This window comes from Erinaceus europaeus, chromosome 5, assembly GCF_950295315.1.
Source record: "Erinaceus europaeus chromosome 5, mEriEur2.1, whole genome shotgun sequence".
Taxonomy (NCBI): Eukaryota; Metazoa; Chordata; class Mammalia; order Eulipotyphla; family Erinaceidae; genus Erinaceus; species Erinaceus europaeus.
The window spans coordinates 55,943,855-55,959,527 of NC_080166.1; the positions used below are offsets into that span (position 1 = coordinate 55,943,855).

At 38.2% G+C, this 15,673-nt stretch overlaps 1 protein-coding gene across 1 annotated transcript; it reads right to left on the bottom strand.

Annotated features, from left to right (window-relative positions):
• Positions 1-890: 890 nt before the first annotated feature.
• Positions 891-15,400, bottom strand: LOC103128147 (zinc finger protein 709-like). Its single transcript, XM_060191337.1, has 4 exons — positions 15,306-15,400; positions 6,631-6,757; positions 6,401-6,458; positions 891-4,986 (listed from the first exon to the last, which is right to left on the bottom strand). The coding sequence occupies exons 2-4, from the start codon at positions 6,662-6,664 to the stop codon at positions 3,837-3,839; spliced, it is 1,242 nt and encodes a 413-aa protein (XP_060047320.1). The 5' UTR covers positions 6,665-6,757; positions 15,306-15,400; the 3' UTR covers positions 891-3,836.
• Positions 15,401-15,673: the final 273 nt, after the last annotated feature.

Below are 15,673 nucleotides of genomic sequence, written 5' to 3' on the forward strand. Positions count from 1 at the left end.
ACACCGACAGCCCTACTTTACCACTCATGAAACTTTCCCATAGCAGGTGGGGATCAGGGGCTTGAACCTGGATCTTTGCACACTGTAACATATGTACTCAACCATATGCACCACCACCTAGCCCCAAGGTATCCTTTTTTTCTTTCTAATTTTTTATATGCAAAAATGAAACATTGATAAAACCATAGGATAAGGGGTATAGCTTTGCACAATTCCCACCACCAGACCTCCGTATACCAACCCCTTCCCTGATAGCTTTCCTACTATTTAACCCTTTGGGAATATGGACCCAGGATCATCGAGGGATACAAAAGATTGAAGCTGGCTTCTGTAATTGCTTCCCCACTGAACGTGGGTGAAACATACGCTCCATAGTTGAAGCAGGAGATTCCTGTTGTCTAGGGGTTTAAGAAGACAATAGATAGTTATTGCAATAATCACATTGTTTGGCAACTGGGTTAACTTTGAAGAATCCCTTTGTTAGGATTTGCTGGATCATACACACCCTAACTATATTTCATGTCCTTTGACATTGTTTGCATATAACTATGCCACCAGTTGCTTTTGTTCTCCTTGGACTAAGCTTTTAAGAGAGTCAACATATCAAAGACTCAGCTTATGTATGAAACAGACTCAATCTGTGCTTTAGAAAATTTGAGATATTCAATCAATTTGCCCCTCATATTAATTAGTGGTTTATATGACTGCAAATTGATAGGAATTGAAAATATGATTCCCACCACCAAAAGACTGTGTCCCATCCCCTCCCCCTTGACCCATGAAGCTGAACATTCACCCTCACCCTCTACCCAGGGTTTTTTCTTTGGTGCACTACTCCAAACTCAGCCAACTCCTGCTTTGAATTTCCCTTTCTGTTCTACTTTCTCAACTTTTGTTGAGTGGGATCATCCCATACTCATCTTTATCTTTGTGACTTAGCTCACTTAACATAATTTCCTTTAGCTCCATCCATGATGGGTCAGAGAAGGTGGATTCATTGTTCTTAATAGCTGCATAGTATTCCATTGATGTATATATACCACAGCTTTCTCAGCTAATCATTTGTTGTTGGGCACCTGGGTTGCTTCCAGATTTTAGCTATTATGAATAGTGCTGCCATGAACATAGGTGTGCACATATCTTTTTGGATGAGTGTTAAGAGTCCTTGGGGTATATCCCCAGGAGAGGAACTACTGAGTCACATGGAAGGTCCATATCTAGCCTTTTGAGAGTTCACCAGACTGCTCTCCACAGAGGCTGGACCAATTTACATTCCCACAAGCAGTGCAGAAGGGTTCCTCTGTCCCCACAGCCTCTTCAGCATTTGTTGCTGCTGTCCTTTTTGATGTATGCCATTCTCACAGGAGTGAGGTGGTATCTCTGACAATCAGTGACCTTGAGCAGTTTTTCATGTTTGTTAGCCTTTTGGATCTCCTGTGAAGGGAAAGTTTTGTACATATCCTCTACCCATTTTTGGATGGGGTCATTTGCTTTTTTGGTGCTAAGTTGGCTGAGCTCTTTGTATATTTTGGTGATTAGTCTCTTGATGTATGGCATGTGAAGATCTTCTCCCATTCTGCGTGAGTTCTCTTTGTGTGATAGATTCTTTGGCTGTGCAGAAGCTTGTCAATTTGATGTAGTCCTACTGGCTTGTTTCTGCTTTAGTTTTCCTTGCAGTTGGGTATCATCAAAGATGTCCTTGAGATTTAGGTGGAAAAGTGTTCCACCAATGTTTTCCTCTAAGTATTTGATAATTTCTGACCTAACATCTAGTCCTTGATCCATTTGGATTTAATTTTTGTTTCTGGTGAGATAAGGTGGTTCAATTTCATTCTTCTACATGTTTCAACCCAGTTTCCCCAGCACCATTTATTGAAGAGAGCCTCCTTCCATTTAATAATTTGGGCCTCCGTATCAAAGATTAGATATCCATAGGTGTGGGGGACTAGATCTGGGTTTTCAATTCTTGTTCCAGTGGTCTATGTGCCTATTTTTGTTCCAGTATCAGGCTGTTTTGATGATGATGGCCTTATAATATAGTCTGAGATCTGGCAGGGTGATGCCTCCATTTCTGTTTCTTTTCCTCAAGATGGTTTTGGCAATTCTAGGTGTTTTCTGGTTCCAGATAAATGATTGCAGTTTTTGTTCTCTTAAAGAATATTGGTGGAACTTTGATGGGATCACATTAAATTTGTATATGGCTCTAGGGAGAATATTCATTTTGATATTTATTCTTCCAATCCATGAGCATGGGATGTCTTTCCATTTCTTGGTATCAGTTTCTATTTCCTTGAATAGTGACTCATAGTTTCCAGTATACAAGTCTTTCACTTCTTTGGTCAGCTTTTACTTCTTTTGGTCAGCTTTAATTTTATTGATTTTTTTTGCTGCAACAGTGAATGGGAGTGATTTCTGGATGTCTTCTTCAGTTTTAGTGTTTGCATAGAGAAATGCCACTGATTATTGTACATTGATTTTGTAGCCTGACACCTTGCTGTATTGCCTAATAACTTCCAGTAGTTTTCTGCTGGATTCTTTAGGTTTTTCTATGTATACTATCATATCATCTGCAAATAGAGCTTGACTTCTTCCCTTCCAATCTGTATTCCTTTGATTTCTTTCTCTTTCCCAGGCAGGGGTGAGGCTCTGATTGGTCAGATATTTTGTTACTCAATTAGAGCTCCTTCCACTTAGAAAAAGAGAAGGAAATCAAAATCAAATTGGAAAAGATATGGAATGACACCCCTGTTGAGCCAGGAATCTTGGTAAAGAAGCTCAGCAAGGAGCCTGCTAGTATCAGCTCTCCAGCCCCTGGGGTTCTGGTTTTGGGGTGGGGGGAGTGGTGCACTTCAGGAAAAATCATAAGATTTTCTTTCTTTTTCCTCTGTTTTCTAATCCAAGATTGAGGTATAGTTACCTCCTTGGTGTCACACTTAGGACCCCTTTTTCCCAGTCCTGCTGATAGTGTAATATCCTACCTATCCAGCCACTGTTGTCAGAGCTCATGCCAGAAGCTGCCTCCAAGTCGCCATCTTGGCTCCACGTCCCAAGGTCTTTTTTCTAATACTAGTGCATTTATGTGTGTGAAAAATATCACTCTATTTAAATATTTAATCATTTTCACATTAATAGACTTTCAGTACCAAGTGGGCTTTTCTATGTATTAGAATTGAAGATGAAGATAGTCCAGGAGGTGGTGCAGTAATATAACTTTAGACTCTCAAGCAGGAGTTCACAAGTTCAATCCCCACCAGCACAGAGATATACCAGAGTGAATTCTGATTCTCTCTGTATCTCTTCCTATCATTCTACATGAATACATATTTAGAAAGATTTAAAAATGATATTAAAGATGAAGAATTGAAATACTTACATTCCTTACAAGCATATAGGTATGGGTTCACTAGTTTATTAAAAAATATCATCTTTAATTATTTTTAAATTTTAGTTAATGTTTTCTCTGCACTGTGAGCATTTTCATATTACTGACGATTACCAAACTCACTGTTTAATCAACACTGTGCCTATTTTCATATGCTCTATTAGTGATGGAATAATTAAAAGGTTTTCTGTATTGTCTATTATTACTAGGGTTTTTCTCCTTTGTGCATTATTTCTTGTGACTAAAGATGACTGAATTTGCTGAATGTTCCACTGCACCATCTATATCCATAGGCTTTCTCTCCACTGTGAGTTATTTTAGTACCTGATGAGTAGAGGAATCACCAAAGGTTTTACTACATTGTTTACACTCCTAGAACTTCTCTCCACTATGAGTTCTTTCATGTCTCTGAAGAGCACTGGAACAACTGCATGTTTTACTACATTGTTTACATTCATAGGGTTTTTCTCACTGTGAGTTCTTTCATGTCTCTAAAAAGCACTGGAACAACTGAATGTTTTACTACATTGTTTACATTCATAGGGTTTTTCTCACTGTGAGTTCTTTCATGTCTCTGAAGAGCACTGGAACAACTGAATGTTTTACTACATTGTTTACATTCATAGGGTTTTTCTCCACTGTGAGTTCTTTCATGTGTCCGAAGAGTACTGGATTGACTGAATAGTTTACAACACTGTTTACATTCATAGGGCTTCTTTCCACTGTGAATTCTTTCATGTCTCCGAAGATGACTGGATTGACTGAATGTTTTCCTACATTGTTTACATCCATAGGGCTTCTCTCCACTGTGCGTACTTTCATGTGTCCGAAGATTACTGGAACAACTGAATGCTTTCCTACATTGTTTACATTCATAGGGCTTCTCTCCTCTGTGCATTCTTTCATGTGTCCGAAGAGAACTGGAACAACTGAATGTTTTCCTACATAGTTCACATTCATAGGGTTTCTCTCCACTATGCGTTCTTTCATGTATCCGAAGATGACTGGAACAACTGAATGTTTTCCTACATTGTTTACATTCATACGGTTTCTCTCCACTATGCGTTCTTTCATGTGTCCGAAGATGACTGGATCGACTGAATGTTTTCCTACACTGTTTACATTCATACGGTTTCTCTCCACTGTGAGTTCTTTCATGTCTCCGAAGAGCACTGGATTCCCTGAATGTTTTACTACATTGTTTACATTCATAGGGTTTTTCTCCACTGTGAGTTCTTTCATGTCTTTGAAGAGCACTGGTTTGACTGAATGTTTTACTACACTGCTTACACTCATAGGGTTTCTCTCCACTGTGAATTCTTTCATGTGTCTGAAAAGCACTGGATTCATGTAACGTTTTACTACATTGTTTATATTCATAGGGTTTCTCTCCACTGAGGGTTCCTTCATGTATCCAAAGATAACTGGATGTGCTGAATGTTTTACTACATTGTTTACATTCATAGGGTTTCTTTCCAATGAGAGTTCTTTTGTGTTTTTTATGCTGACTGGAATAAGTGAATACTTTGTTGTATACTTCAGATTCTTGAGGTTTCCCACCATTTTGACTTTGTTCTTTGGCCTCAGAGATTTTCACTCTATTACTGGAAGACAGTGAGAATTTACTTAATGATATTCTAATGAAAAAATAAAACTTTATTAAGAAAATGCAGGTCATTATTATACATAAACATCCAATATTCATACATTATCAATACATTTGACTAAAAATGTTTATACTGACAGTAATAATTAAAATTACATAGACACTTATAGTTAAAAAGAAAAAAAGCTGTTAAATACTAAATAGTATAATACATAAGTGAGTTAAACCACAACCAACAATATACTTACAGCAATATTGTCTATTAATTGAAGTACTTTTTGTCAATGGTAAGTTTTATCTTTGTGTTGAAATTTTTTAATATTTATTTATTCCCTTTTGTTGCCCTTATTTTTTTATTGTTGTAGTTATTGTTGTTGTTATTGATGTCATTGTTGGATAGAACAGAAATGGAGAGAGGAGGGAAAGACAGTGAATGACACTGCTTGTGAAGCAACTCCCCACAGGTGGGGATCCAGAGACTGGAAGTGGGATCCTTATGCCTGTCCTTGTGCTTTGTGTCACATGAGCTTAACCCAATGCGCTACCGCCCAAATCAGTGTTGAAATTTTTTACAGAAATCACTAACTTTTCTATTAAAATTCTCTCTAAACATTATGAAAACATAGATATTCATACAAGGGAGAAATGCTTAATGTTTCCAAGTGCCCTACATTGTGAGCACTGAGTTTCTTTGCCTTATTTATTTTTTCTTTATGTTTATTTATTTTCCTTTTTGTTGAACTTATTGTTTTTATTATTGTTGTAGTTATTGTTGTTGTTATTGATGTCATCATTGTTTGATAGGACAGAGAGAAATGGAGAGAGGAGGAGCAGACAGGGGGAAGAGATAGATGCAGACCTGATTCACCTCCTGTAAAGTGACTCCCCTGCAGGTGGGGAGCTGGGGGCTCAAACCAGGCAGGCCTTGCACTTTGTGCCACGTGAGCTTAACGTGCTGTGCTACCACCTGACTCCCCTCTGCCCTAGTTCTAAAAGTTTCCATTTCTTATCTCTGAGACTTTTTTTTTCATGAAGTGGAAAGAAATGATAATCCAGAACACCATTTTCTTACATGTGCTGCCAGTGATTTAAATGAGAACCTCAGGCATATACATCACATCTATCATTATTTGAGTCACTTGCCAACTATTCCATAAGCTATTCATGGTATCACTTTTATGAAATAGTTTAAGAATTATCTATTTATATCAGTCATCATAAATTCTCTTTACTTAAAAAGGTTGTATTATTGCAGGAGTCAAGCAATAGCTGAAATACTAGAGAGCACACACTTAGGAGGAACCCATAAGCGTCCATTCATTTAGGGAAATCATGAAGGTAACAAATCCCAGAGAAGTTCACAGTAGCTTTCTGGGTAGGACAGTATATTTTATTATGAATGAGATTCACACCTTTTACTTGCTTGGTGGTTATACTGCTCTTTGTTGGAATAGTCCTCTTGTAACTTTCCTAAAAATACAAAAGGTATTATAAAGGATACAAATATATTGAATTTTTGATCCCTCATGAGTTAAAATCACAGTCATGCCCCTTTCACTTAACATTATCTATGCATACATTGGTGAACAATGGTGGAAAAAGTATGTCTTTTCATTGAGAAATGAATGAATATTGTAATTACCTATCAACAGAAAGTTTCTGAAGTTTTCCCACATCACATTTCTGTAGAGTTTCTTCTCTGAAGAATTTAATAGTGCCCACTCCTCTTGAGTGAATATCACTGTTACATCTTCATAGGTCACCGAGCACTAAAACATACAGTGTATTTATTTATATGAGAAAACACTTCATACTGATAGCAGATTAGACATCCATGATCTACTTTATGAAGTCAGTGATCGTCTCATCACCAAACATATCAAATATCCCATTTTCATGGTCTAGAATGTGATACAGTAATTGGTACAGTGAGTTCAGCTTTGTGCTGTCATCAGGTCCTGAGCCCAATCCCTGGAATCTCATATGACAGTGATTTTACTATGAAGTGCACTTGGAAACGTGGAGAAATAGGTCCAAGCATAACTGAGTCAGGTTTGGGAGAGCATTCAGTGAACAACTTGATTTCTTTACTTTTTTATGTTTTCATCATTGAGGCTGTAGAGCTCCATGTTATAATTTTAGGAAGAAAAAGAGAAAGAAGAAAAGACACCCCAGCACTGAAGCCCCAGTGTGCTTGAGGCCTGGCTTAACTGAGGACCATGCACACGCCAAAGAAGCAAGTAATTTGAGTGAGCTACATTTCTGACTCAAATTATATGGACCATAGTATTTTAATATTATATTAATACAATGTTTAATAAAAGAGGTATCATGGGGAGACAGAACACTACTAAGCTCTGGTTTATATTACTTCTGCAGACTGGATTTAGGGCTGTAGAACCTCATGCATGAAAGTCTTTTGAGGAATAATTATGTCGTCTTCCCAAATCTACTTTCTTCTTCAATGCAGTCATTTACATCCTACATGGATGAGAGTGAGGAATGAGTAAAACTTGCAAAAGCATAATGACACGAGAGTGCTGACAAACCATATTTTTCTTTCCACATGGAGGAAAAGAGCGGCAGGGAGAAATATGGAGACTAAGCAAATAGGACATGTATTATAGTATCAACCACATATGAAATTATTTGTCTATGCATGGCACAAGCATATGGTGGCTGGGAAACTTTACTCAGGTCTTCATTCATTGTAAAATATGTTCTGTGGGGAGTCAGGCAGTAGCGCAATGGGTTAAGCACAGGTGGCACAAAGCGCAACAATCAGCATAAGTATCTCGGTTCGAGTCCCCGGCTCCCCACCTGCAGGGGAGTCACTTCACAAATGGTGAAGCAGGTCTGCAGGTGTCTATCTTTCTCTCCCCCTCTCTGTCTTCCCCTCTCTCCATTTCTCTCTGTCCTATCCAAAAATAATGACAATAATAACTACAACAATAAAACAACAAGGCAACAAAAGGGAATATTTAAAAATATCTATGTCCTGTGGATTAAGCTATCTCCTAATCCTCTTATATATATAGGTTTAGTAGGACTACCAAGTTTTTCAACTGAGTAAATCTGAAACTACTCAAGTTGTAGATTACTGGATTTGAGTGCCCGAGATTTTTTTTCTATGCCCAACATGTACCAAAATGGGGTTATGCGTTCTATCTCAATCTTTCTCTGACCTGATGTCCTTGCCATGTGCAATTGTTATTCATATGTAGCAAATAAAATTAATCTTTATTTTGTTTAAATGAGAATGACTGGGGACAGTGAGCATAAACATCAGACTTTCAGATGTAAAGCCCCAAAGCTATAACTTAAATACCAATCATCCCCTAATTCTAGAACTAAGGGGAGTTCTGGTCTCACTGTCTTTCATAAAGTAAATAAACCTTTAATTAAAAGCAAAAAAGAGACCAGATAGTAGTGCACCTGGATAAATGGCACACATTACAGTGCATAAGGTCCCAGGTACAAGCCCCTGGTCTGCACTTGCAGGAGGGAAGCTTCACAAGTGGAGAAGCAGGGCTGCAGGTGTCTCTCTCGCTATCTCCCCTTCCTTCTAAATTTCTGGCTGTCTCTATACAATAAATAAATAAATAAATAAATAAAATTTCTTAAAAGGAAAAACTTTCAAAAATGATTTAAATTGGAGGTCACTTTGTGGCTTAAAAAAAATGGAAGACACCCAAGTTCATCAAGAAAGCAATTACAGAAGCCACTTACCACATTCTGCAGCCCATAATGATCCTGGGTCCTTCCTCCCAGGGGGATAAAACAAGGAAGCTATCAAGGGAGGGGATTGTATACAGAATTTTGGGGGTGGGAATTGTGTGGAAATGTACCCCTCTTAGCCTATAGTCTTGCCAATATTTCCATTTTATAAATAAAAATTAAAAAACTAAAGTAAACAAAAAAAAAACAAAAAAATAGAAGACATGACTGACACTACAGGGTAACTTCCAAGTAAGTGCACATACTTAATGTCTAGAATTGGATCCAAAATTAACAGTATCTATTTGTGAGAGAGAAAAAAACATACTTGCTCCTTAAAGTTAAATAAATAAAATTAGATAAAAGGAGAGCACCATTAATCAGGGAATCCTTGGATTTCCCCATAGATATGATGGCCCAAGACCTCTAATACCTCCACCATTACTGGTCACTACTATCAGGTTTGGGAACTACTCTCTGCCTTAGTCCGGTTTTCTAGTTCTGTTCTCAACTCTGATGTCACCTTCACAAACAATATTTTTTGGTCCATTGCCATGTTACATCAAGTTCAAGCAAAACTCACTCAAATCATGGTCCCCTAGAAACATACCTAAAGAAGACTACATAGCTTCATTATACTTTAAAATTCCTATTATAATCTGCTCTAATCTTACTTTCTGGTTCCTGTTTACTAAACATTTTGTTCTGCTTTATGTCTTACTGCCTTTCACTCACCAGGTTGCAGATGCTATGATTCCATCTTTAATACTCTGGATAGATGACTTCATCAGTGTGCCCTATAACTACAATTCTCCTGAGTCCTACCTTTGTAGGGAAAGATACAAACAGGTTAGGGGTATAGATCAAAATTGCCAATGTCCATGTCCAGCAGAGAAGCAACTGCAAAAATCAGAACTCCCACCTTCTGCACCACATAAATAGTTTTTGTCCACACTCCCAGGGGGCGGGAAATGTTAGGGAAATATGACTAGATGGCTCTGGAACCCAATTCTATCAGGACAATGAGAGAAAAGAGGAAAAAAAGAATGACACTCAGAAGTAGTTATTGATATAGGTAATACTTAGAAAGGAAGAGAAGGGCCATAGTAAAAGTTATGTATTTGTGGAAATAACATTCAACCCATATTTTCTAGAGTCACTGAAGTCACAAATGGAGGAAATGGGGACATAAAACTCTGGTGGTGAGAACACTGTGGAATTTTATGCCCTGGGTACTTTATAATTTTAATATCAGTATGAAATCACTAATAAAAATAAAATAAATTAATTAAAAGGAGAGGACCAAAGAGAGATTTCACCAGTTTGAGAGTATGCCTTGGCTTGGATAAGACCCAAGTTCCAGACCTGGAAGCATATGGCACCATAGCAAGTGGGGAGCACAAGAGCTGTGGTACCTCTGAATAAACAAGTAGCCCAGGAAAGGTGATATTACATTTGTGCAAGGTAGTACCTTGGGAAAAGAAAAATGTTTATAAAAGAAATGAAGGAATGGAATAGAACAAGTCTCCCTAACATGTTTTGCATATCACAATTTTTCAAACCCATGAATAATGGGACCACACTGCATTAATTTCTTGGGTCAGGGTAGTGAATTATGTGAACCATCTGATATAGCAGAACAGACACCTTTCTCAATAGAAATATTGGAATAATGGCCTTAATTCAAGCTGCAAAAAGAAAGCATTTCCTTTGTTATATGCCCCAATTAGATGAGAATTTTCCCCCTACCACCAGGGTTATTGCTGCCAATATTGGTGCCAGCACTATAGTTCTGTGGCTCTTGGCAAAGATTTTCTTTTTTTTGTCCTATTTGTCTATTTGTAATTGAATAGGACTGAGATAAATTGACAGGGAATGGGGCAGACAGAGAGGGAGAAAGAAAGACAGATTCCTGAAAACCTACCTGGCTGCTTGTAAAGCTCCCCTACCCCCATCCAGGTGGAGAGCAGAACTTGAAACTGGGTTCTTTCCCATGGTAACTTATATGCCTAACAGGGGGTACCCATCAAGCTAAGAATTTTCATACCTTATAGAGTGCTTGGTCAGAAAGGAATTAAAGGCTTCAGGTATAAGAAGGTATGTTCTGATGAACTTATATTTCTCTTAGTGGAATAATTTTATTATTTCCTACACAGAATGAGAGGAAGAAAAGGGAAAGAAACCACAGTACCACTAATGAAGTTTCCCTCTTCACGTCTTTGTGTGGTGTGAGTGATTTAAACTTGATATCTGGGTATGAAACTCAAAAAAAATCTTTAAAAGGATCTTCATGGTGGCAGACACAGTAGAAAATATACATATGGAGGAACAATACTGTGGTGTTTCTTCACTTTACCTCCCTCCTCTCTTTTTGTCATATCTACCTAATATCTGTATTTATATATCATGGCAGCAAAAACTGGTGACAAAATAAGTGTTTAAGAGAAGTATTCAGGCAAATCAGAAGCAGCAAAATGAACATAACATAAAATGCATGTATAAATTAAAATACAACTTACTCAAGAGGAAAAAGAATCAGATATGGCATATGTCATTTACCTGAGAAACTATCATTTCTCCCACTTTCCCTCAATTTCCTTTCAGGCCAGAAAATTAAAAGAAGCAGTATCTTCAGACTGTGATTTAAATCCACAAGCCACGCCTCTTGGCTTGACAGCAAGCACTACACCTACAGGGAATGTAAAAGTGGGAATTGGTAAACAAAGTCAGGATACGTAGGGATTACTTGAAAACAGTTTTTATATATGGCACACCAGTCCCAGAATTAGTCAATACAAATAGCTCCTGGCCCCTGATGTGGTGTAAGATTTCCCTTTTGGGAGTTGGGCAGTAGTGCAGTGGGTTAAGTGGACATGGTGTGAAGCGCAAGGACCATAAATATTCCAGTTCGAGCCCCTGGCTCCCCACCTGCATGGGAGTCACTTCACGGGTGGTGAAGCAGGTCTGCAGGTGTCTATCTTTCCCCCCTCTGTCTTATCCTCCCCACTCCATTTCTCTCTGTCCTATCTAACAATGACGACATCAGTAACAACAACAATAACTACAACTACAATAAAAAACAACAAGGGCAACAAAAGGGAATATAAGTAAATATTTTTTAAAAAAGGATTTCCCTTTTATACATAAAGAAAAGTTGAGCAAAAATGTTTCACAGTGATGCATACAAGGACTAAGAGATGGGCAGAGGTCACAAGGCTGTCATGGCTTTTTAAATGCATATAGAGCAAAGTGCAAGAACTGGCTTTAGAATCCCAGTTCAAGCCCCAGCTTCCCACCTGTAGGGAACTTCACAAGCACTGAAGCAGATTTACAGATGTCTATCTTTTTCTCCCCCTTTGTATCGTCCCCTCTTCTCTCAACTTCTCTTTGTGTCGTCCAACAACAGCAACAACAATAACAACAATCACAGCAAGAAGGGTAACAAAATGGAAGAAATGGCCTCCAGGAGAAGTGGGTTTGTAGTGCTGGCATCAAGCCCCAGTGATAAATAAATAAAGCAAACAAACAAAAAAACAATGTGTTGTCCTTAATTGATTTGACATTAGATGTAAATGTTTAGTCTCAACACTTGATGTTTCAATGATGTATTCTGATTGAGTTGTGATACTGGGTTTCAATTGTTTAAGCAAGTTAAAATTATAATACTTAAGACATCATAATCATTTTATTCAGCCAGTGCCTTAGATATTGATTTGAATTTGGATGTGTTCTTACTAATTAGGATGTATACAGCATATTGGAATAAAAATATATTGTCAGTTATAGCAACTGGGCTGTCATATATAAACAAGCTCCCAACTTGGTTCTAATAATAACTAACTATTGTCATTTACAAAGAACCTATACTCCTCTAAAAGTTCCTGCTTCTGATCTTGGTATAACTGAGACTTTACTTGTATTTCCTGTTAGTCACAACTGAGTGACTTCTCTCTATGCTGCCATACAAACCACACAGCTACTTCTCAAGTCTCCTGAGAAATCAAATCAATCTCTTACCCTTCATCTGGTGAAATCTTTCTTTTTTATATATTTATTTATTTTCCCTTTTGTTGCCCTTGTTGTTTTTATTGTTGTTGTAGTTATTGTTCTTGTTATTGATGTCATTGTTGTTAGGACAGAGAAATGGAGACAGGAAGGAAAAACTGAGAGGGGGATGAGAAAGGCAGATATCTGCAGATCTGCTTCACTGCCTGTGAAGTGACCCCCCTGCAGGTGGGGAGCTGGGTGCTCGAACCTTGATCCATAGCTGCTTCTTGTGCTTTATGCCAAGTGCACTTAACTCCTGGCTCCTGTCTGACTTCCTGGTGAGATCTTTCTTAACAAAGGGATCCTTTCCCAGTACTATTTCTTTTTTTCCCTTTATTGGGAGATTAATGTTTTACAGTTGCCGGTAAATATAATAGTTTGTACATGCATAACATTTCTGTTTTCCACATAATAATACAACCCAGTCCAAATCTGATATTATATATATATATACCCTTTCTTCTATAATTACGGGCAATCTATGCTCAAAAAAAATGCTTAGAATACTCTAGGCAGTGGGGCAGTAGCGTGGGTTAAGCACACATGGCACAAAGCTCTATAACCTGTGTAAGTATCCCAGTTTGAGCCCCCGGCTCCCTACCTGCAGAGGAGTCGCTTCACAGGTGGTGAAGCAGGTCTGCAGGTTTCTCTCTCCCCTTCTCTGTCTTCCCCTCCTCTCTCTATTTCTCTCTGTCCTATCCAACAACAACTACATTAACAACAATAATAACTACAACAGTAAAAAAAAGGGCAACAAAAGGGAATAAATAAATATTTTTTAAAAATACTCTAACTAGACTCAGACCTAAAAGGATAATGATGACACTTTAGATTCTTTTCATTTTTTATATTTATTTATTCCCTTTTGGTTGCCCTTGTTTTATTGTTGTAGTTATTATTGTCGTTATTGATGTCATTGTTGGATAGTCCAGAGAGAAATGGAGAGGAGGGAGAGACAAAGAGGGGGTAAGAAAAGTAGACACCTGCAGACCTGCTTCACAGCTTGTAAAGGGACTCCCCTGAAGGTGGGGAGCAGGAGGATTGAACTGGGATCCTTATGATGGTCCTTTTGTTTTGCTCCACCTGTGCTTAACCCTGACTCCCAACACTACAGATTTTTTAATTAAATATTTATTTATTCCCTTTTGTTGCCTTGTTGTTATTATTGTTGTTGTTACTGATGTTGTTTTTGTTGGATAGGACAGAGAGAAATGGAGAGAGGAGGGAAGAGGGGGAGAGAAGGTAGACACCTACAGACATTCTTCCCAGCTTGTGAAGCAACTCCCCTGCAGGCGGGGAGCTGGGGGCTCAAACGGGGATCCTTACCCCAGTCCTTCTGCTTTGTGCCACCTATGCTTAACCCTAACTCCTGACACTAAAGTTTCTTGACCTAAGTGTTTCTTAATCCCAGATACCTTCTGTTCTATCCCTACTTTTTCTCATCCTGCTCTCTAGTTATTTAAGTAGCCATATACTAAGTAGTAAATAGAGTCTACCAGTTCAATTTTAATCTCTAGCAAGACCTTACTTAACACGGTCACCACCTGGCAGCTTCCAGTATATACCTTGACAATTGGCTGAAATGTAAGCCAAGTAAAAGATAATCTCTAAGATATCCCTATTGCAACTAGAAAACAAGCTAATACTAAAGACCCTGAAGTTAACTGAGGCTCTTCGGAAAACTTAGATGTACTTCTTTTCTTATTTTATTTATTTATTATTAGATAGAGACAAGTGCCCCTGGAATGTGAATGTTCCACAAAGCAGGAGGTGTTCCCTACCTGTGCTGTTCTTACTTGGTGATTTTTGTTTTAATAATCAAAATTTTGGTGATTTATGTATTAGTGACCAAAGCCTTGGTGATTTTTGTATTAATAATCAAAGCCTTGGTGATTTTTGTCTTAATGAGTTAAGCTTTATGAGACTATAAAAATAAAGTTCTGCTTAAGTATGACAGAGATGTCTGCTTGAGCTTGATTCAGCATCAACTCACTCATCTCTTATTCTTCCTCATTCTATGCTGAAGCCCCTCTTCTTTCAGGTTACACTAATAACCTGCTGGGGCTGGCCCCTGGCACAGGTTGGGGATTCAGCACGGATGTTCAGCACCCTGCAGCCTCTGGCTGTGTCCAGTGGAACACTGATTGCTTTGCTCTCATTGAGCCCACTGAGTTTGACAGTAAATGTAGAATAAGAAAGCTGTTCCTGTGGTCCGGGAGGTGGCACTGTGACTAAGTAACTAAACTCTCAAGCATGAGGTCTTGAGTTCAGTCCCTGGCAGCACATGTACCAGAGTGATGTCTGGCTCTTTCTCTTTTCATATTATTCTCATTAATAAAATAAATAAAATCTTTAAAAAAAAAGAAAGCTGTTCCTATTTCTCCTTTTTGGTGATTATTTTTAAACTCCCTTGGTCAGTTGCCCCTCACTACACCCTCGCCTTAGTGGTCTTTATGTTGTCACTCCTTTTTGTTCTGGGCTTAGTCATGAAGTGTTTTTTAGAATATCCTGCCTCCCAAAATAAGTTGAAAACTTTCATGAACTCATACTCACTCGTCCATGCAGTGTGGAGAGCTGTGACAATGAGGGTTCCTGTGCCACCACTTGCTTACACTTGTGGTCAGATTCGAATGCGATCCTGTAAAATGTCACCAGGACCCTGGGTCCATGCTCCCAGAGGGATAGAGAATGGGAAAGCTATCAGGGGAGGGGGTGGGATATGGAGATTGGGTGGTGGGAACTGTGTGGAGTTGTACCCCTTCTACCCTATGGTTTTGTTAATTTATCCTTTCTTAAATAAAAAATAAATAAAAAATAAAATAAAATACATAAATAAAAAATGTCACCTGTAAAAGTCAGGTATGTTTAATAATGATTAAATTTTTTTTTTTTTTTTTACCAGAGCACTGCGCAGCTCTAGT

Bases quoted from the DNA above. Each gene is read 5' to 3' on its own strand.
- LOC103128147 (XM_060191337.1), bottom strand. From the start codon at position 6,664: ATGTGGGAAAACTTCAGAAACTTTCTGTTGATAG. The intron at 6,459-6,630 runs GTAATTACAATA...TTGTATTTTTAG, and splicing joins CAGAAACTTTCTGTTGATAG to GAAAGTTACAAGAGGACTAT. The intron at 4,987-6,400 runs GTGTGAATCTCA...ACTGTCTTCCAG, and splicing joins AACCACCAAGCAAGTAAAAG to TAATAGAGTGAAAATCTCTG.